Genomic DNA, 23,873 nt, shown 5'->3' with positions numbered 1-23,873 from the left:
TACTGGGGCGATACGACCGATCGTTATGGTATTTCTTAAAAAGATTCGCAGAGAAATTACCCAAGGAAGATCAAAAGGATTTCTTGGAAATTGTACAGGAAGGAGTCCTGGTTGCTAACCAGATTATTAGTACTGCGGCCGATTCTGCTGATTTAGCAGCTCCTGGATATGCCCATGGCATCTGTTAACGAAGATCAGCGTGGCTTTGCCTCACGGCCCCAAGCATGATGCTCAGAGGAAGATCGTTAATTTGCCCTTTAATGGATCGTCGTTGTTTGGGTCTCATGCAGATGATGAAATGGCTAAAATGAAGACTGAGTTAGATACTCTTAAGGCGGTAGGCCTTGAAAAAAGAGTTTCATTGTTACTTTCGCCCCTATGACAAGCGGTCTTTTCAGCAGCGAGGGCAAACTTCTAACTGGTAATCGCATAACCAGGGTTAAACGCAACAAAGGTCCAAGTTTAAACAATGCAGACCGGGACGTGGCAGAGGCGGTAACAAACAGCAGTTGGCAGCGCCAAAGCAGCCACAGAAACAATGAGATGGGTCTTCCTCCAAAGCTGTTGTCCACTTCGGTAGGAGGGAGTGTTTCATTACATCTGGAGGAGTGGAAGCGTTTAACAAAGGACAAATGGGTCATCAACATTGTTCAAAATGGATATGTTCTCAAGTTCAAGACCCCTCCTCCATCTATACCTCTGAAAGACATTTCTCACTGCGACAAAAGATTGTTGCAAAAGGAGGTGAACACCTTATTAAGCAAAGGAGCTATAGAGAAAGTTCCAACTCCTCAAAGAAATTAAGGTCTCTACTCTTGTTTCTTCCTTGTACAAAAAAAGGCCCCACCACAGAATACAGACCCATACTGGATTTTAGACTGTTGAACAGATTCATTCAAAGAAAGAAATTTAGAATCTTAGCACTCCATCAAATTTTCCCTCCGCTTCACAAAGGGGTTTGGATGTGCTCCATCGATCTGCAGGACGCATACTTCCACGTACCGATATGAAAAAAACATTGCAATTTTCTGCGGTTTCGAGTGCCTGTCCAGCATTACCAGTATTCAGTTCTTCCATTCGTGCTAAAGTCAGCTCCCCGAACATTCTCCAAGTGTATGTCTGTGGTGGCTGCCTTCCTTCGCAAGCAGAGGATATTCATTTATCCTTACTTGGACGATTGGCTCCTGAAGAGCTCATCTCCAGCTCTGCTGCAGGATCATCTCTCGAGCTGCCTTCAACTTCTACACAACTTGGGCCTTCACGTCAATTAAAAAAATCCATATTCAACCCGACGCAAAAGATCCATTATCTGGGTTCCTTCCTGGACACCGAAAAAGTAAGCAGGTGTCCTTTGTAGGAGAGGTGGTTATCAATACGAGGAAAATGCCTGACCCTTCTTCACACGCAGTTCCCGACAGTTCGTCAGGTGTCATCTCTACTGGGATCAATGGCGTTGTGCATCTTTACAGCACCAAACGCACAATTCCTCAGCAGAGACTTCGTCGAAGCACACAATTGGGTTCTCAATGACTGACGCACACAGCATCATTCGAGAATGGGGAACGCCAGACATCGACCTGCTTGCAGACGCGGTAAACGTAAAAATGCCCCGTCTTTGCATCCAGGTTTCCCCAGAAAGGATCTCAAGGGAATGCCCTTTCGATCGAATGGTATCAGAACTTACTGTACGCTTTTTCACCGATCCCATTGATACCAGTGATAATCAACAAGTTGTACAGGGCCAACTCCAGGATGATCCTACTAGCCCCGGAGTGGCCTCGCCAATGGTGGTTTCCGGACCTCCTTCAACTATCTGAAGTGCCACACAAGAGGTTACCGTGTCACCAGGATCTTCTATCCAAGCAGGCAGGGAGAGTATTCCACCCCAACCTGTCCTCCCTCCGGTTGACAGCATGGCTCCTGAAGTCATCCAATATGGTCACCTACAATTGAATCCAGACTGTATGGATATTCTCAAAGAAGCGAAACAAACTTCCACGAGAAAGTCATATGCCTTCAAGTGGAAGCGATTCTTCCTATGGTCTGTGAACAATGGACACGATCCCATCTGGGGTCAGGAACAGGTGATTTTAACTAATTTGCTGCATTAGGCTAGATCTGGGCTTCAGTTTGCTTCTATTAAAGTTTACCTTGCAGCAATCACGGCCTATAGGAAGTCTCCCAACCAGACTTCTTTCTTTAAAATTACGGTGGTAAAGGATTTTCTCTCCCCCATAATTTGCTCTCCCCCCGCTCACTGCCTCTTGTTGAATAAAGTGAATAGCGCCAAGAAACCGTCCGGTGAATGTCGCGCTTTATAAGTAATTTTTACATTTTACATTTACATTACATTACATTACATTACATTACAAGGCTTGAGAAAGGTTTACCCACCAGTCAGATCTCCCTCTCCTCCATGGGAGCTTAACATTGTGTTGACAAAGATGATGGGGGTTCCTTTCGAGCCGATTCATTAAGCTTCCTTTCAGCATTTAACGTGCAAAGTCACGTTCCTGATGGCCATTACTTCCGCTCGCAGGGTGAGCGAGATCCAGGCTCTTTGCTGTAAGGAACATTTTACTGTGTTCCATGCTAACAGAGTGGTTCTCAGAACACATTCTAGTTATTTGCCTAAAGTAGTCTCTGACTTTCACATTAACCAGACTATAACTTTACCTACTTTCTTTCCAAATCCTGCGAATCCTCCAGAAAGATCTCTCCATTCCCTAGATCCCAAGAGGGTTCTTAAGTTTTATTTGGACAGAACAAAGACACGGAGGAAGTCAGACCGTTTGTTTATTAACTATGGTTCTGTTAACTCAGGTTCTGCAGCTTCCAAATGATCCATTTCTAGATGTATTGTTTCTTGTATTCTTCTGTCATACCAGTTGGCCCACAAATCCCTTCCAGGGAAGCCAAAAGCCCATTCCACGAGGGGAAAAGCTTCTACCACTGCTCTCCTGAGGAATGGCCCAATGGCAGAAATTTGTAAAGCAGCTACATGGCGATCAGTTCATACATTTACTCGCGATTACTGTTTAGATACGGACACACAGGCAGATGCTCAGGTTGGGCAAGCCTCATTGAGAAACTTATTTGCTAATACGGTTTAACATGTATTGGTCAAGGTAGTTTTCTGTTTTTTTCTCGTCTGCTCGGAAGTGGGTATGGGCTTGCTACTCTATTCAGTGCTTATAACTATTGATGAGTATCCCCTTGGAAGAGAAGGATAAGTTACTTACCTGTAATCCTAGTTCTCTTCCAGGGGTATACTCCTCAAAGCGGAAGCACCCTCCCACCTCCCCGGACGAGCAGGAACAGTTTACTGGTTATTCTTGCATCTTGTATGCAGGTTCCTACAGGTTTCTTATACTGTACAAAAGAACTGACCTAACTGTTACCTGTGGTGCATGATGGGAGCAGGGTTCTCCTGGAGGCCTAAAAGGCTAAGTGTTCAGATTCTCTGAGGCCTTAAAGGCGAGATACCAGTTTCCTTTTTAGTACAGGGGTGTTATTTATGTATGCAGCCCTCTTTAGGCTAATTGCCTGTCATTACCTGTTTTCTTTGATGAAAATAAAAGGTTGTTTTGCGGAATGCAATTACTGTACATGTCGTTCTCTTACATTATATGTTATTGGTTATTTTCATACTAGAGAAGTGCATGTAATTCTGGCTTTCTTAGCCTATCGGATATGTTTGGGGCTGCATATTATTGGTTTATACATGTATATGTGTATAATTTTTTCGTACTATGTACTTTTTTCTACTATATACACATATTTATTTATTATTTATTTATTTTTGATATTTGTAGAGCGCATGCAAAGGCCCGTGGGCGTCTCGGCGCTAAGTAGCTGAGTATTTACCCTGAGGAGACTATGGATGGTCTATTGATTAAAAAGCCAGGTCTTGAGTTGTTTACGAAAAGACCATAAAGATGGACTGGCTTTATTCGTTGGTGGCAGAGTGTTCCACAACTTGGGGGCTGATACCAGGAATCTTCTATCGCCCCATAAGACCGTTTTTGTTCGGGGTATAACAAGATCTCCTGAACAGGATGAACGTAGTGTTCTGAGCGGACGATAAGGAGTCAGATTGCGGATGAGATGTGCTGGTCCTTGGTTGTGCAACGCTTTATACACAATGCACAGGGTCTTGAACTTTATCCTGTTTTTAATGGATAACCAATGCAGCTCTTTGATGGTTTTGGAGGCAGAGTGATGTTTAGGGATATTTCCCAAAAGCCTCGTAGCAGAGTTTTGTATTGTTTGTAGTTTATTCAAGACTCCTTCCTGTGCATTGAGGAACAGGGCATTGCAATAGTCCAAGGTGGACAGCACAAGGGAAGCGACAAGGGTTTTACCAGCTTTATCAGGTAGAAAAGGGAGAATTTTTTGGTAAGTTTCAGTTTATAGAAAGCTGAAGAGGTAATCTGGTTGGCGTGTGGATGGAACGTGAGGCGGTCATCAAAGATGACTCCCAGATTCCTCACTTTGCTAACAGGCTCGGGGGGGAGCCCAAGGAGGAGGGCCACCAATTGGATGACCACTCAGGTGTTAATTGTCCAAAGATAACTACCTCAGTTTTATCTGAGTTTAATTTTAAGCAATTGGAGGCCATCCAACTCCCTATTGCCATCATACCAGCCCTGAGGTCATCTGCCACTTTATAGCCATTGTTCTTGATGGCTAGAACCAGCTGGGTGTCATCTGCGTAGGATGTATGTATGTATGTATTATGCTATATGTTCCGGGTTCCCGCACATGGGCAGAGATAATTCAGTGCTTATGACTTTGATGAGTATACTCCTTGAAGAGAACTAGGATTAAAGGTAAGTAACTTATTCTTTTGTGCAAGTATTTCTCCACATAAAAAAAATTTGATAGCACCAGTGGTTCTTTTTTCTAATACACAAGTTATTTTAAGAAAATGTGCTGCTACATTCACCATGCCTGGCAGAAGTATATTCTGCAGTAGAAAAGTAATGCTTAAAAGGCTCCAGTAGTGACCTGATTATAAATACCCATGAAGATTTCTGTTTTAGTCTAAATGCGATAACCATCTTGTTCCAAGAACATGGTTTTGTAATAACCACAGATAAAGCTTTATGGATGGATCTGAAAATGTTAATGTTACATTTGTTTTGGGTGCACGTGGTTGCTAATAGAAAAATGTGCAACATGTTACATTCTACCAAATTTTTTGTAATCTTACTAGGTTGCAGAGATTATATCTGAACTTCGGGAGCCAATCGTTTCTGTTGATGTCCCTGTAGATGCTGCTGAATCAAGGAAACGACAAATAAAGGTGAGTTATTATACCATGAACTTTGTAATCCTCGTTTTCAGGAGTTGGAGGAGTAGGCTTAAGTGAAATATTTCTGAGCAACTTTCACAGACCATTAGTTGACACATGAGTTTCTCATAATTTTTAGGTTTCGCCTAAGTGAAAGCTGCGCACGCAGCTTTTCACGAAGGTGAAAACCTAATGAGAATATGTGCTTGGGAATCCACCCCTCTGTTCCATTGGCTAGCTCCATAAATGGAGGCTAGCCATTGGAACAGAGATCTGTCCGTCATGGCCGGACCAGATTCGTGGGCGTTCCCGCGATTTCTTCCCTCTCCACCCTTTTCGCATCGTCATCGCGGCCGTGGGCGGGGTTTATTTTTTGTTGTTGTCGAGGTTTGTTTTGGCCATTCTGCGGCCGACCGCCAACGGAGGAAGCCTTCCCGACCTCTCCCCCCCCCTGTCTGTGTGCTTCCTGTTTTTTCTGCAGCCTTCCGACCCCCCCTCCCGCTGTCCGTTCCCGCACCCCCCCCCCCCCCCCCCCCCCCCTCTGTCCGTGTGCTTTGTTTTTTTTGCGTTCCTGCGGCCAGGAGGATCAATACAGACGGAGCCTGAAGGGCTCTTAGAGCGCACATTACCGTGTATTCTACTGGCCCTGCCCGCCTGCACCGAATGCCAGTGGCAGCACAGTTTGCAAGGCCACTTGTCTGCCCTGAGAGGAACGTACATCACTCATACAGCAGCGAGAAGCCGGAGAGATGTGGAGGGGCTTGCGGAAGGGAGCTCAAAGGTTAATGACGCTTCATTTAACACGGAAGATGCTGTAAATCGGCAGAATGGTTTCTGCCACCATGGGTAACTGGCCTCACTTAGGTGAGATTTGTCAGAGGAATCCTTTGCTCTTCAGTGAGGTGCAGGTGAGTGCTTGTTTTTCCCTTTTTTCTCCTCGGTAAGGGGAAAAAAACGTCGCCGGCAGAACAGCTGCGCATCTAACTACGTTCAGTGCTAACGCGAAAAATCCCTTAAAGATCCCAGAATTTGTTTTAAACATCGGTCTATTTCACACTGCAATTTGCAGTAACAACAGTGAAATGTAACAAACCTGTTTTCGATCTGACAAGCGAGTGCCAGATACCACGTTGCTGGCTATCGTTGCATCCTTCCCTGGCTGGACACGATCAACCAGGACATCGTCAGGGTATTATTGTAGAATACAATCACAGACACCCACTGCTGCTCCCCCACTGTCGGGAACAGACAGGTACGCATGTTTGGTTCTGAAGAGTTGATCTGTAACATTTTCCAATTTCTCCTGTACAAGCAAGTTCCTTGCATTTACTTGTTCACCAGAGCTTGGTACTTTAACCGCGATGTAGGGCGATGGTTGATTCGTACACAAACCCACCCCTGCCCCTTCAGTGGTCCCTATTCTGTTTATTAAACACCACAGTGTTGTTACTCCACCTGTCACTGGCAAAGGGGAGGGCTTTATTTTCCCTAATAATTTGAATAGATATACACTGTAACAGTGGGGCGTTTAATTGTTGAATGTATCTATGTTTGCATACTTTTATGTATATCATGTATTTGCTCTGAATTCTACTTAGTGTTTCCTGCTGGTCCCTGAATAGGGAGCAGGGCAGGAATTTTCAGCAAGTAATTGCTCGCCATTGCTTTCTGTAGTGGACTGCCACTCTCTTTTTGTATATGTAGAATTATTTGTTTTGTGGTTTATCTCTCCATCACATGATAGATTTTTTTTTCACTGCATATCTGATTTTGCCACAACGAATGCATATGTTATATGTTGTATTTTTGTGTGTTTGGGACGATCTCTTTTATTCTCTCTACATTCTTTATGGGTTCGATGAAAAATGATAAAAATCACCGAAAGGAAAATAAAACAAGTAACTGTGCACCAATAGAATGAAAAAATATACATTGGTTTAAATACACGTATCCGAGTTATAGGGTTTCAAGCTACCTTAGTTGTGCAACGTGAAAAACAGTTTGTCCAGTTTAGAAACATAAAGGTGAAAGCTACTGAATAAAGTTAATGTTTTTTCAGGCATTTTCAATGATAATATACTATTGGTTTTGGCAAAAAGCTTGTTTCACATTGCTTACGCTTCTCTTGTTGCACTATTTGTGTGAGAAAAGTTAAAGCCGGATGCAAAGGCCCTCATTCAGAGTGTGCAAGTAAAGGCTGGGTTAATTCCTTCTGCGGGTGGGTACTAGAGTCCCCAGGGTATTATTGTATTTACTGTGTGTGATTTCTCTTTGAAAATTAAAGAATTATGTATGGAATTGGTGTTTACTAACTGGTAGTCTGCATTATATTGGAGTTCTCTCGCATGCTTTCCAACAGTAAATTTCAGCACATTTTGAGAGGGTGAAATTACATGGCTACTGTTTTTACCACAAAAACAAGTTTCTATTCCCTGCGCAAACAAGCTCTTTTTTGCCTAGGGATCATATTTTACACCGGAAGTGAGAATCTGGGCCACAGAAGTTTTTTTTTCTTCACATTTGTTCGAATTAAACATCTGATTTGACATTTTATTGCTTTCCATTCTGGCGATTCTTGTTTTGCAGCATGAATCCTTTTCTTGATTCACATTTGTATTTATTTCGACATTTAGCGGTAGGGTCCAAAATCTTGTTTCTTAACTTTTTTTTCAGACATGTGTCCCTGAAGTTTACGGTCATGATATTCAGATATTTATTTCCGCCTTTGGGTCTGGAAGCATTAGAGAATAGCTCTAAAGAATCCTTAAATAGTTTTTTCCGCCCACGAAAACACAAAAGATCACATGGAAACCGAAGACCAGGTAGGGGAGCCTTATCAGTCCCGACAGGTCACCCTGTCTGTGAGCACGGCATGGCCAAAGAATTCCGAGGTTAGACGCAGCGAAGGGACATGGTGAACACCTCCTTTAAATTCTGTCCTAACTGCCACCACAGGTTTGCGGAGAGAGCTACCCATGAGGTTTGCAACTTCTGCCTCCTAAACGACCACAGCGCCGAAGACTGCAGAGCCTGCACCAAATTTGTCCTGAAAGCAACACTAGAGCAGGGTCTAGCACAGCACACAATGGCCGACACCCAGCGAACACAAGAGTCCCTGAAGAATCTGGGCTTACCTACCGAGGAAGAAGACACAGAAGAGGCTGAACTGGCACAGGGAGGAGAATGATGCAAAGGAGAACATCATTAATGTCGAAAGCGTGTAGGCTGTGAGAAGGGTGGCAAGAGATGGTGAAAAGAAGCAGCAGAATGTAAATAAGCCACTGAAAGGTGCAGACTGTAGGCCTTCCAAGGCTACAGTGGCGTCATCGGTTGAACACTCGATGACTAAAGTCCAGCATAAACAAAAAGATTTGTCAGCGTATGAGAAGGGAGCAGAGGCAAAAAACCCGCTGCCCACGAAAAGAACGGCATCTTCGCCGACTGTAGCGTGCAATAAATGCTCTGCATTGAGCAGAAGAAACGTCTCCTCAAAGATGAAATAGTGGCTCTCCTACAAAGAAAGGAGGAGTTCTATGACTCCATATAGGGTTTCTGTATCCCTGTAAAACCCTCCGAGCTGAGAGGTGGAGTCCGAGCAACAAAAAATTACGGCACGCGGAGGCTGGAGCCACATGAAGAGGAGCAAGAGTATTTGTTGGACTAAGATGAAGATGAATCGACTGCACTCGTGGGCCAGAGCCAAACTCTTCAACATGTGGCAGGATCGCATTGCCGAATCCCCTGAAGAGGGTGTTGACAACTACCCCTCTACATCTTCTACGATCTATGTGTAACAAACTCCTCAAAAGGGCAGCAGACACGCATGACGTCCAACTGGAAGAAGTGAAGTAGGACTCATGCTTCCTCCTAAAAACGCTCATGCCATCACGGAAGGCAAATCTGTACCTGCCCATGCTTCCCAGCATCCTGGAACAGGTTAAGGAGGCATTTCGGGAAGCAGCCAGAAGTGCTGTAATTTCCCTTCCTAGTTGGGAAGAAATATAAGCATTCCATGCAAGACCCTCAAGGCATAAAGGGAAATGTGCCTGCGGATTCCTTTGTTGTGGCAACAGCTATAAAGAGGAACAATGCACCAGCATCAACTGGGCCATCACCAGAGAAGGAGAGTAAGATGATGGACTTATTGGGCAGAAAAATGGGAGGTGGCTGCACAATGGAGGATAGCCAACTCCCGTGCACTCCTCAACCAATAGGCCACCAGCAGTGGGGCGAAATTGTAACACTTGGCAGAGGAATTTAAGAAGAGGGCAAAAGCTGTCATCCAGGAGGGGAAAAATGGCAAATGCTTGCTTCAAATAAAAACTAGATGCGGCGGAAATGGCCAGCAGACAGATGTGCTCTGGCACAACCTTCAGGAGGCATGCCAGGCTAAGTCTCTTAGGATTTAAGGCAGAGGTGGAGGCATCTGCGATCAACATTGTAGGAAAGTGGAATCCGACTGCATGGTTACCCCCACTTTTTGCCTGGTGTTTTGATGGTTTATGACTTAGTTTGGCTGGGACCCTGGATAGCTGAATCCCAGCCAAACTATCAGTTTCCTTCCCTAAACTGATTGCATGTACATTAGGTAGACTCCATATTGGTTACTGGGTTACCCTTGTGAGTCCATAGTATATGGTACCTTAGGTGCCAAGGGCATAGGTACCCCAGAGGCCTGCCAGGGGCTGAAGCATGTATTATGCCACCCCTGGGAAGCCTTCCAAAATGGCAGCACAGGTCTGCTACTGCAGCCTGGGTACGGTGGTGCTTGCACCCCATACTTAGATATAGTATACATATATATACAGACACGTATAAACCTATAAGTCACTCCTATGGCATGCCTTGACAATCCTGGAGGCAGAGTGCTTGGTTTTGTGTGAGAGGGAGCCCTAGCATGAGCTGAACCCCTGTGCAGCTTTTAGCATCTCTTCCTTATAGCTGTTCTGTGACACAGCCATACCATATACTCTTGTTCATTATATCCTCGCAGTCAATGCTAACTTTGGAATGGCTGCATCAAAACATGTCGTGTTTGGTGTCAGACACTTTGGAATCCTACCCCGCCACCCTTCTAGAGGGAGAAGACCTGTGCACCTTTACTTTACCAGTAATAGTTTTAAAGAGCCCCAGCATCACAAAATGGATGCTGCTGCCGCCACAGACACAAGTCTGACCTCCTGCTGCTGGATGAAACTCCAGCAGGGGAGGCCTGGACAATAGGTTACCTGTCCAGGGAGGTGTAACCACCTCCCCAGACAGGCTTTAGTGTATTGGGGCAGGGTGGGTGCATTCAGTGAATGCTTTTCAGACAGTGCCTGGGGCACACAAGGTGTCCCTGTGCATTTTCCAGTTCAAATCGGTTGCTGGGGCACTCAGCCCCAGCTATGGCACGAAACTGGACAAAGGGGAAGGGGTGTAACCACCACCTCCCCAGGTCCTCCCATAGGTGGTACCTTAGAGTTAGTCCATCCCCTAAACTTAGTATAAGTATAGGAACCCAGTCCCCAGGACTTTAGATTACCCTGGACGAAACTCTGCAACATATATCCTGGAACTTCGACATTCTATTTCGACTAGAAGACCAAAGGACCGCCCTTGGAATCAAGGAGTGACCCCCTTGTTCAAACAGGCACCAGAGAAGAATCTTGCCGGTCTGCATTTTCGAGGCTCCCGCCGGATCCCGGAGAATCTGCGACATAGGACACGGACTTCTAGACATCTCTGAGGCCGACACAAGATCATAGCAAAGCTGAGACACGCAGCCGTCACGAGAGACGTGGGACCGGAACTCATGGACACCGTGCATATTTGCAAGTGCACCTACTTCCCGAGCTTTCCCGAAGTTGTGCAGTGGGCTACTTGTAGTCCACTGCACCGAGCACCATCTACACCGAAGATTGTGGGCCTACACTCCATGAGTGTTCCGTGGGCCCGCTTTTAGCTATTCTGCTTGAGGCTCCTTCGCGATGCCTGGTCCGCTGACTGGTGGGTCCCCACAAAGGCAACTTTTTTGTCTCTCCGGCTTTCCTGGTTGCTCCAGACGTGCCCTGACTCCCCTCCAGAGAGTGAGTCTCTCAGACATTGCTGGTCTGCACCAAAGCCAATCTTTGCATTCTGCGTGGGGTGCTGTTGCCAAGGCTTGTTGGGTCCAATCCGGACTCCGACACTGCAGCACTCGACATCCAACGTGGGACAGCTCGAATCCAGCTCCTGGTCCTCGTGGCTGAGGAGTCGAGCTCTACCTCCTGAAATCACCCGACATCGGCTGGCATCTTCTTGTTGCCTCCCTTTTCACTGGCAAGTGACCCAGACTCTGTCCCCTCTGCGTTCAGGTTCTTCAGATCATCAATCCACCCTTGGACACTCTTCATCTGGTCGCCTGCAGCACTTTTTTGCAGCTCTCCATAGGAAACGGCGACAAAACCCGAGACGAAAAGACACCTATGCACCCGGCTTCCCTGGGTGAGGTAACACGAGTACTTCGCTGCTCCCGTGGGTCTTGACTCTCGAACTGTCCAATACTGAAGGGGTTTGTTCCTAGTCCACTCCTAAGTGTCCTTATTCTTAAAAAATGTATTCGCAGCTTTCTCCATAGAAGTCAATGGTGATTCGCGACTGTATTTAGACACTGCACGCGTCCCCTGTGGGACTCCTGCGTCCCTACCTTGGGTGGTTCCTGGTTGCCCCAGCGGTTCTACAGGCCCCAGGCCCCCAGGCTCTATGTTCACAGCGGTACTTATACCACTTTCTTAGTATATGGTTTGTGAGGCCCCTAGGGCAAAACATATACTGTGCTAATTTACTGTGTGCTTCTTAAGTTTAACCTGTGTACTTTTACCTCTAGCCTCATAAAGAGACTAGAGGGGTGTGTTTAGAATAAATACATATATATTTTATATGTACCTGGTGTGGTTCTCCTTTTATTTGATCATTCATGAGATTATTGATTGGTAAAATAAGGTGCTTTACGTTCCTTTAAGACTTAGCCTGAAGGCTGCTCTTCACAGCTACCACTAGGATAGCTTTCTATACAGGTGTTCTTTAAACTGTTGTGATCGTATCTAGGACCCTAATTAAATATTCCCGATTCATGCCCTTATGTTGTTATAACAAATCATATCCTTATAAAGGCATAAGAATCATATCCATATAGCCAATGCAGTCCAAATAAGGCAAGGCTACTTCCTTAGACTCCTAGAAAGTACAACGTGTTCTTCAAACAAACCAAACCTCCAGCAACCTGGGAATTCCCCCTGCTTTTGTTTTGATTTGTCCTAGAACTCCTGAGAGTCCAGAAAGAACTGCCAGTTCTTAGTGACAGTTCTTAGTGACGTCTTATGTCCAACCTTACGTCAAACTCTGCACCTTCCAGGTATAAATATACCAGCATTTGCCCTAAGCACCACACGGTGGTTTGGAGCAGAGCGGCTATCTACTTACCCAAAGCCCAGCTGATGCGAGTGCCGAAGGAAGCCGACCCTCCCATTTGACGCACTGAGAGAGACACTGTCTTTTCTCCTGCCGAGAAATCCAGCTCCAGTGTTTCCAGTCACCCTTGCGGGTTGCTGGGAGATCGAGTCCTGAGAAAGAGATACAAGACCTCCTTCATTCTAAAACCAAGGTACGGAGCTGATTAGACCCGTAGAAAATTCTTGATTCAGATTCTTGGCAAAACTAACTTAACTTAAACTGCAGCTCACTTATTCCTTCCCACGTACTAGGCTTAGGTTAGGTACACCGGGGTAGGTGTATTTTAGAAGCACCAGTTGAGTACGTTTAGTCAACTTTTATCATTGTATGTAATTGTATATATTTTATCAGTTTTAAGTATCATATGGCTCAGAAACCATATAAATGCTTTTACAGTATTTCATAATACTCCTTTTACTGTACGCACTTTACTTTGACAAGTATTGCAATTGTGGCAATTCATTTCTCTTGCATGAGAAAGAAGACTGCTCAATAAATAACTTTTATTGAAAACGCCCGTCTCTCTATTTCTCTGCACTCTGGTGAAACTAAGCATGCACGATTGACTGTGTGAAATAGCTATCTATTGTTTTCATACGACTCTGGAGATATACTCCTTATTCTGGAGGGAGCAAAGTTGTCATGTTTATGCGGTTGTCAGAAACTAATCCCTTCTTGTCTAATCGGGAAAGTTAACTCCTTCCTGTTCATTCGAGAAAGTTTCTAGTGACCTCTGAGCTAGCTGGCATACCTAATTAAGTCTAACATATTCAGTAGAGACCTAGTCGACCTCAGTCCTACATCTAAACTACCGTTTATGTTATTCCAATGCGCAGAGCCTATTGGGAATATAGGAACTACACTACATGGCGCCCAACGTTTGGTAAGGCGATAATCTAACACAAGATACTAGAGTAACTCAGTCGTGCTTTTCACACAGACCCCTTTTTCCCGTAAAAACTCCAATAGACGTCTGGAGTGGGTGAAAGGTTAATATCCGCCAAAACTTAGTAGGAAGAGATTCCTATGTATTAGTTTTTGGTTTAGTCAACGTTGAAGGATACAGTGTTCCAGAATATTGTACACCTAATCTTTGTTTCCTTGAAACTTGCTCTGCAAACTTTCATTAAACAATATTAAATAACGGCGACAACAACGAAACCGGTGGAGCTGCAGTAGATGCGAATCAACCAGGTTCAAACGTTACAGGGTTTAATGAAGATGACGACCTGAATGCTATAATCATCCCGGTCAATATAAGAAAAACTATAACTATAAAACCTATAGAAAACTGAGTAACATCAAGAGGTGGTACAGTCGTATTTGTGGTAGAGGCCCATGAATATCGGCAGACAGAGGTATTCTTTTCCTGGATAACTTTTCCAGCAGCACATGCTGTAAAACCAGAGTTCCACTACTACACAATAGAGGAATCTCCAGAGGAATACTTTCCTTTCGAGGAAGTTGAAATTCCACTAACATACCAAGAGCAGCTGCTCTGGTTTGATGGCGCCCTAAAACATCAAAATCACATTACCAGGCTCGGTCCACTAGGTAGACCAGGAGCCACATGGCCGGTTCTAGCCACTATACACCACATCCCGACATTGAAAAAATGTCAAGCGGGGAACTTTTAGTTCTACTAAAACAACTAATTCAAATACATAGACAATTGGTCCAATATGTCATGCGGACTTCAACAGTCCAACCTGCAATTAAAATTCCACAAAACACCCTGCCACAGGGGAACACAAATAAAATTACACCACAGAATATACAATCTTGTATTGGTAAAGTATCCGCAAAACCGGAACAAATTCCATTCTGGATAGCTCAAAAAAATCACTCAAATAGAGGCAGTATTTCCTGATACTACCCCTCACGAAAAACACAGAATCCTGACTATCTGTCTCCCAATGGGGATCGCACCACATGTGGAGGACTGTGACACTTGAGGCACAGTCTTTGCTTCTATCGACACAAAAACACACGGTGTTCCGTCTATGGCGGTTATACCAGATGTACTAAGACAGATTCAAAATGAATACGGTCCAGAACCTGCTTTAACTCTAGGTATGAAATTACTGAAAGACTTTAAGCAGGCCTCGGCTATATTAGTAGCCAACATAAAAGGAGAAGCAGCATCTGTGGCGATCCGCCAAAAATTGAAAGAAACCGATATAGCAGAACAACCTTTTGAACTTGCCAGAATAATTGAAAAATCCTATGAAGAATTAGGTAGAGATAGTTTGGGTGGTAAGCCAGTAAAACCCCAAATAACTTAAAATCCTGAAAAGACTTTCATTAAAAATAATTAAATTACTCAAAAGAAGAAGTGGGAGGGTTATAAACAAACCTCTCCCAGAGAAAACCAGTTTCAGTCCAGAGGAAGGTCTCCTCAACGAAGGGATAGATCTCCAGAAGGAGGAGGCAAGTCTTCCCAAAGGGAGCCCTCTGAAAAAAGATACAACCTTAGAAATAGGGACAATATGAGAAAACCTGACTGATATCAAGATATTGATACATGTCCCTCTCGATCTTTTCAGACTTCTTCACAGAAACCGGAAAGAAGACGACGGTCAGAACATAAAGAAGAGCACGTCAAGTCCAAAGACAAGGACCCTGCTCATCAAAGTAAAAAATTACAATTTCCCAGAAAGAAGGTAGCCAGTATTAAAGTAAAACATGCCGAGAATTCTGAGGACAGAACTGAAAAACGGAGAGTGGGCCCAGACAATGCTAGACAGCGCAGCAGAAGTGACCGTAGCTCGCAAAATCCTGATGAATCATCTGGAGACAGTGGACACGAATGAATACATTCAAGTGGAAACTGCAGACACCCGAGTTAGCGTGCCCCATAAACTATATGAAATAACATTACGTATAGAGGGAGATAAAACTAGGAAAATAAGAGGTCTCTTTTGGGAGAATCTATCTAAAGGCTATGATATCCTTCCAGCAGAGAGAGACAGGCCACCAGAGTTTGACAGGGAGTGCCCACATGGCGAAGAAATGATTATGCCTGCCTTCTCAAATCACATTCCAATTCATAAAAAATGCACATTTGCTAGAAAATGGGCGGTGGCCCAAGCCCCTGCATTATATAAAAATCATGTAGGATGGGATGAAGATTCTCCTCACCATAAAATCCTGTTAAAAAATCAACCTACTGCACAGAGGCAGTATCCTGTTAAGCAAGAAGCTAAAAAACAAGTCGGAGAAATTTTAGATCAACTTGAATATGAGGGGGTGATTGAAACAATGCACCTCAAAAATGAATAGTCCTTTGTTTCCTGTTTCCAAGCCAGACGATTCATATAGTCTAGTTTTGAACTACAGACACCTAAACTCCTGCTGTAAAACGTTTGCAGTACAAAACTCACACAGTGCAGCACTAATGAATAATATCGTTCGCAAAAAATATACAACGACATTAGATATTTCAAATGGTTTCTTCTGTCAAAACATAGCACCTGAAAGCAGATATTTGACCGCTTTCTCCAGCATGGAGACCCAAAAACAATTTTGTCGTCTCCCACAGGGATTCAAGAACAGCCCAGGATTATTTTCAGCCAGGGTAACAGAGTTACTACAAATATATGATGATGAGGCATTATCTTATGTCGATGACATCTATCTTACAGACGATGACCTGGAGACTCACTTGAAAAGAGTGAACACCATCATACTTGGGTTCACTTCTGAAGGGTACAAATTTAACTTTAAAGAACCAAGAATTGCCCATCTAACTGTCCTATTTTTCAGGATATGAATTATCAAGTGAAGGCAAAAGCCTAGCAGACAACTTCTTAGAGAAGTGTGCAGTACTCCAAGCTCCAAAAACGCTGAAAAACTTACAATAAATTCTAGGTTTCCTGAATTTCGGAAGAACATACATTCTAAATTATGCTGAGAGGGTTAAACCTCTCTACGAACTAATAAAACCTGATTTTAAACCAATTAATTGGACTCAAAAACACACAGAAATTTTAAGATCGTTACAGACAGACATGTTAATTAAAACAAAACTGCAAACACGCACAAACGAACGCAACCTTCTAATCCGAGTCATCCCAGGAAGATGCGGATTCACATACCTGACCTCTAATGAGGGAGAACCGGTACCAATAGCTTATAAATCACACTTGTACACACAAGCTGAAATGAAATTCAGTTCTAATAAAAAAATTCTAACTGCTGTAGCAAAAGAAAGAGCCCTCGCACAAGGTAAACGTATAATAATCGTTACACCGGTACCTGCCCTAGAAGCAGTAACAAGAGCAAGCATTCCCAATGCTAAAGCTTTACATCCGAGATGGATACAATGGGTTAATACTCTTGCTACATCAGACGTAGTATACGAATTTTATCCTAACTTGAAAACACAAGAATTTCTACAATACGAATATGAATGTCCTCTGCCTACCGAAATCCTGCCTCTCGAACATTCCGGATGTATAATATATACAGACGGCTCAGCACAACCCGCAGTTGGGGGTAAACAAGCCTATAGTGCTGCGTACGCAATCGTTAAAGGTCGTTGGCACGAAGGAAAATTTAGACCATTGGTCACTAAAACTCAATCACTCGGAGACTGTACAGCTCAGCGAGCTGAACTACAGGCTTTTAAGATGGCACTCGAAAATACCGATCGCGAATTCCCCACACTAATAGTGTGCGATTCTTATTACTGTGTCCAGTCTTACAATGAATACTTGCAGAACTGGGTTCAAAACAACTTCAAAGATGCAAAAGGTGGCACAATCAAGCATAAAATGCTTTGGGAACAAGTAGCTCTTTTACAGAAAGAACTAATAAAGACTCGCGTGATTCATACACTGAGTCATCAACGTGATGGCGTTCACGTTGGGGGGAATTCATTGGCTAATGAGGCCGCGAAAGCAGCTGTACAAACTGCTTCCGTAGCTGCCATTACTCGGTCAAAATCAAAAATAGACAGCGAGATAATGCAAGCTGTTAGTGCTTCAGTAAAAGACAGTGGTAAGACACTCCCGAAAGGCTTTCCAGTAAAGTACTCATACAAAACTGATGCAAACAACGTTCCGTTTGCTCAAATCCCTGGAGTGGGGGATAGAGCAATTCCAAACACGGAACACAGGTTAGGACTAATTTTAGCGGCACACGAAGGGCTGGCTTCTGCACATGCTGGTGTTTCCGCCACAGTATTATTATTAAAACAGAGACATTGGTGGCCACGCATGAGAAAACAGACTAGGAACTATGTTCTAGAATGTGAAATTTGCCAAAAATGAAAGTATCAACAGTGAAAAGACCAGCGCAGACGCCCCTTCTAATCTCAGACAAACCATTAGCATGTGTTTACCTGGACCACTGTGGTCCCTTACAAAGGGACGGCAACTATAAATATATCATGGTCGCAGAGGAATCCTGCACGAGATTCATTTGGATGTGGCCCCAACGCTCGGCTGACGCCAGAACTGTTATAAAAGATTTGCGAGTCTTTATCGGCACATACGCAATTGGCATGCTACATTCTGACCAGGGTCCTGCGTTTAGCTCTCGGGCTTACAAGGAGGCCATGGGAATTGCATTGCGGTATTCTAGTCCATGCCATCCCGAGGGGAATGCGGTAGCGGAGAGAAAAATCCTGGACATAAAGCAATCTTTAACAGTGAGGGTGTTAGGTTCGGGTGACTGGTGGGTCAAACATCTAATAAGTGTCCAACGTAGTCTTAATAATGTGCCAAGAAATTCTCTAGGAGGTATCAGTCCGTACGAACTTTTGATTGGTACTAGAATGATCATCCAGGATCTGGATCGTTGGACTTCAGTGGTGAAACAAAAAACCTTTGATATCAAAGATCGTTTAGCTGTTTTAAAAGTCTAAGTAACGAAAAGCTAAAGCCAACGACCACTGAAGAAAAACCACCTGTCCCAGCAAGACCTGTCTGGATTCCAAAGATTGGGGATCTGGTCAGAGAAAAGATTGCGGTGAAGAAGGAATTTGGGCATTCTTACAGAAAAGCAGTACCTTTCTTAGCTGTCAACGGAACAAGATCTGTAGTACTACAGCCCCTTGCTGGTAAAAAGGAGAACCGAGTTGTATCAATCGACCTGGTAAAACCACAACTATGTGGCCAATAATAAGTAGAAGGCCCAGTGGACTCCCAAAAAGTAGCAGAAGACCAAACCTGGCTACAATCCAAGAGGTTCAAACTGAGAGACTAATCACATTTGATAAACCTGCAGTGAATAAAAAAGGACTATGCAACAAAGCCATGGAACTTGTGCCTCTTGAAACCCAAATTGCAACATTTTGCAAGAAACACCAGTCTACAACGATGTAGCCTCTGATTATACAAATGTAACAAAAGAAAATCTAAAGATCAATGGAAATCCAGAAGCAATTCCACCAATTGACAGAACTGCATCTGGCTACTTTATCAACTTTGATGACTTTTCCGATGATCCAAGTGAACATGAAGAAACACCAGGAACAAAAACTTTCAAAAAGAAAATTACAGAGCTTTTTCATCAACTTAGAGAAACCTATCTAATTTCACCATGGATTCAATTATGGAATGCATTAGGTGTACTTTTCCTCCTTCTGTGGCTCATCTTGGTTTTAAGTTTGGGTAGATTTATTGATGGAAAATATAGTACAATGGGCACAGCAAGTCAGAACATCAACTTGGTCCTGAAACCACACAGATCTCACATCGAAAAAAAGAGAACTATCATCAGTGAACATCACAGCCATCCCTATACCTGGGTGTATAGCATGGGACAAAACTGACTATGAAATCTATGGCCCGGTTGAGCTCTTGAAATATCCACACCAATTCAAGATCTCCTTAAGTGACTTTGTATCACTTAGTACTTTCTCTGATGATTGGGACTTTGAAAATATTAATAATATGATGTCAGATTTAGAAATGTCAGCAAAATGTACAGAACATGATTATTTACAGGGTTCATCGAATTATGAGGAAATGTATTGCTTCAATCACTTTGGGCATCATTATCTACATAAATCTGCTAATCCTAGAAATGTTTTCAGTTATAATCAGTGGGAACATTGTCCAACTCCGCCAAAAGGCAGTTCGAAAACATTTTATGAGAAGTATACATACTTCTCAGGGTTTAATTACACTAACCCAGAAACGTTGTATTTTAAAATGTTAAATAAGACAGGAATGAAAAACATGTTGACAAATACTAAATTGATTTATTCTTTATGTTAAGTATACTGTCTATAAGTTGGAAATACACCAGTTTTTGTGCCTGTTGGCAATTTTAATAGTGATATAAAATTATAAGTGGGCTCTATTTACTCTACCCGACCTTGAATAGTGTGGGCTATGGTGTGCCGCTGCGGAATGCCCTGTTCAGACGGTCAAAAGATTAAAGTAATAAATGAGTTGTCTCTCCAGATTTTGAGACTAAACTACAAGATTATCTGGTTTTATAGCGTGCAAAGTTTGGTTCATTACATGCCTTGTTGTGTCCATTACTCCTGCACAATTTGGTTGGAGGCCTAGTCTTCCATGTTTTAAGCAATCCCAGCCTGTGATTCTCTGTTATCATTCACGCTGGCTGAAATTGTATTGTGTATTTACAAATGTTTCATTTAGTCGTCTTGCTCTATTTCATATTTAGATCGCAGAAGTTAAAGTTAAGCTTAATGAAGCAAAACAGGAGTTGGAGGAATGCATTGCTTCGCAGGAATTTGGCCGTGCGTCTGAATTAAAGGAAAAAGTAGCAGATCTCGAAAAGATAAAAGCACAACTTTTGAAAGAAGATGAAGAGCCTGAAATTAAAGAAGTACGCGTAGAAAAGGTTTGTGTGCTCTTACTACTCACCTCATTGCAATCACTTAAAATTAATGTTGACCCCTCAGGATCTTGCCTGGTATAGAAGAGGTTTGTCATATAGCTTTATAATTACTATAGACTTTTGTTTACTTATTCAAGTAGCTTTTTAGACGTACTTGTCCGTTTACCCAAGGATTTGTTAAGTAGAAGGTTTAGAACTACCCCCCCACCTTTACGATCACACAACTGTATGGAGAGAACAACAGAAGCAGGATAACCTTTCTAATTCATTTTAGTCTGTCACATGCACTTCTAGTGGTGTTTATGAAAATCATTTGAAAATGTTTTCCTTGTCCTGAAACTCAAATATACATGGAAATGTAGAAGTGTGCTGTAGTATAGGTTGTCCTTAAGTAGTTATGGATGGTAAAGTTCTGTTATATTGTACGTCTTGTGAAGTTTATTTCTGCATCAATATTCAGGACTTTTAAATGTGCCACAATACACATTTTGTGGTAAACTATCAGAACAGTGGATGTATGCAAATTCTTTGCCATTTTGTGCTTTTTCATAACTGATGGGGAAAAATTGTGTTGATCAAAAACAACTAAATTGTTTAATAAATGTTGTCTCTTTTGTAGAATGACCCCGACACACTGCTGAAATGTCTGACAATGTGTTATGAACTTTTAAAGCAGATGTCCCTTTCAAAAGGGATCGGTGCAACAATGAATGGAATTATTGAATCTTTAGTAAGTATTTCTAAATGGCTGTTGATTCCTTTTGTACAGTGCCGCTTTTGCATGTTATTGACAAGGGGTGGTACACTGGTGCTATAAATCTGAATGTCCGATTACTAATCTCATTTTTAAAATTGGAAACTCAATTGGCATGACAAGAAATGCCAGTATTTCCGAATATAATACATTTTAGTCTTTTTGTCTTAACCTAACACATTGATGGGAATAGTGAATATTTTACGACTTGGTATCTTGAAAATGACTAATATGCTTAGGCGATTGTTCTGTCAGATGTTTAGGGTATAACGTCTTAAATAGACTACCTGTTCTGTGAGATAGCTTTACTTTATTTCTCATTCTGTCGTTTAGACCTTTGCATACAAAAGGTAAAAAGTGCTGCTTGTGGGAATGCTATAGAAACTGAACAGGATGACAAAGTATAAGAGGGGGGCACAACTCTGAGGAAGGTTTAAAGAACACTTACCCTTCCGAAAGATCTGAAGTCCTTGCTATACTGTTATTTCTTATTGGCCAGCTTGTGTTTTTTTTGTATACCTCTTTATTGTTAAAGTTGCACACAGTTGATTACAACAGTTGTGGAGAAGTGTGGCTCACTGGTTAGAGGAGGCAGACCTGGAAGCAGAGGTCAGCCCGGGACCAGGGTTCAATTCCCGGCTCAGCAGGGTCTTGAGTCCTAAAATGTCCATGGACTGGACAATTCTTGCTCCGGTGCCTACTCGATTCACGGTTTCACACTCTGCGACTCTGGGTAATAGCTTGCTTAATCTCCACAACGGCCCCTCGCGGCGGGATGCCTGGCTTTCACCTTGCGGATACCCTGCTGGGGTTATCTCACAGGGGAATACCAGGACTGGTTCCCTAAGCAAGCGCTTAGAAACCGCTCGGTGATTTGCGCTATATAAATTCCTGTACATTTACATTTACATTTACAGTTATTGTAAACCACATCACATCAACACCATTGAGCTAGATCTCTATCATAGGATCTCCCCAGCCAGAGGACGGTTGGGGTACATATTTGTCCTCTGTAAATGTTCCACTCGTTCCAGATTTGTTCCAATATCTCGGGGCACCCCCTTTTTTCATAGACTGACTTTTCTGCCACCATTGCTCAGTCCATATCTCTCTCTCTCTCTCTCCCATTCCGCCATGGTGGGCGGGGTCTCTAATCCCCCATTCTTAGCGATGTTTCGTTAATCTATTGCATAACTGAGTGTGACGAAAAGACGCTCCTTACTAGTGAGGTCTGTCAATCCCCATATATTGAGCAGACATAGTTGTGGTGTTTGTTGTAGTTATTTGCCTAGCACCGTCTGTAGCGGTGTCTCTATTGCGCTCCAGTATCTCTGAATGGGAGAGCAACTCCACATGATGTTGAAGAATGTACCCGCCTCCACACATTGTCGTCTGCATATAGCGCCCTTTTCGTGTCATTTTTGTCATAATGTTACAGGTGTAGAACTTTGAGTTGTATAAGTTGCGGTCTGAAGCGTATGGCAACTTCTTTGGGTGAAGCAAGAGCGTGCTGCCAGTCCTCTTCTTCTAATTCATATAAATTACACTGCCATTGTTCTCGCAGTTTTGTAAGTGGGTCTGTAATGACGTTCACTAACTTTCTGTAGATTTTTTTATATGGCTTTACCATCAATTTGATCACATAATAGTCTATCCTTTAACAGGGTTGATTCTGGGAGAGCTGAGCTTGACAGATGAACCGACATTATTGCATGTCTAATTTGTAAGTACCAGTGAGTCTCCGATGTCGCCATCTCGAATTCCTCCTTCAACGTCCTGAAAGGCTTAATTTTGCCTTTTGCCCAGAAGCACCTCACTGTTGAAATACCGATCAAATTCCATTTATCAAATCCTGGATGTCTGATCAGTTCTCAGAGTACCACAGAGTCCCACGACAGTGTCATCGGAGTTAAATTTAATTTCCCATCCTAGCTGTTTCGTCACCCTATGCCAGAGATGGACAATTTGTAGTGTTGGCCCCGTTAACTCCTGTCGTTTGTGATTAGTGTATAGTGCGCATCTGTAACCTCTGGGACCCATTAGGAATTTGTTCATTTGGTTTGCAGGGTCCGAGTGTGGGCCATATATCCATTGATTTATTACTGCTAGATGAGTTGCCCAATAATACAACCGGATATCTGAGAGGGTGATACCGACCTCGTACCAGCCCTTCACTAGTTTACTTGCGACTGTCCTCTGGGGTTTCCCCCACCCATAGCAATATTCTGCCTTCATTCTCAATTTGGGAAAAATATGTATCTGCTATGGGGAGTGGTGTGTTTTGCAGAACATGCAAAAACCTTGGTAGTGCCATCATTTTAAAAAGTGCCACGTGGCCCACTGGGGACAGCAGCAGTATTCTCCAATGTCGTGTATCGTCCTGTAGTCATTTTAAGGGATTGATGAGATTACGTGTGTAGAAGAGTGAGGGATATCTTGTAACCTAGATCCCCAAATAGCGGAATCCTTCCTCTGTCACCACCGTCACTGTGCAGTCCAACAGAAACTTTGGGAAGGATAAATAATATTGAT

At 43.2% G+C, this 23,873-nt stretch overlaps 1 protein-coding gene across 1 annotated transcript in view; it reads left to right on the top strand.

Annotated features, from left to right (window-relative positions):
- The window catches only part of NCAPG (non-SMC condensin I complex subunit G), a 344,632-nt gene that overhangs the window by 180,350 nt on the left and 140,409 nt on the right, over positions 1–23,873 (top strand). The window contains exons 11-13 of the mRNA XM_086964047.1: positions 5,219–5,308; positions 20,411–20,590; positions 21,207–21,317. Coding sequence (XP_086820173.1) covers positions 5,219–5,308; positions 20,411–20,590; positions 21,207–21,317 — 381 coding nt within the window. The remainder of the gene's footprint in view (positions 1–5,218; positions 5,309–20,410; positions 20,591–21,206; positions 21,318–23,873) is intronic.

Source organism: Lissotriton vulgaris, chromosome 3_2 (genome assembly GCF_964263255.1).
Source record: "Lissotriton vulgaris chromosome 3_2, aLisVul1.2, whole genome shotgun sequence".
Taxonomy (NCBI): domain Eukaryota; kingdom Metazoa; phylum Chordata; class Amphibia; order Caudata; family Salamandridae; genus Lissotriton; species Lissotriton vulgaris.
The sequence above is the reverse complement of the archived record's forward strand: the minus strand, read 5'-3'. Positions and strand labels throughout refer to the sequence as shown.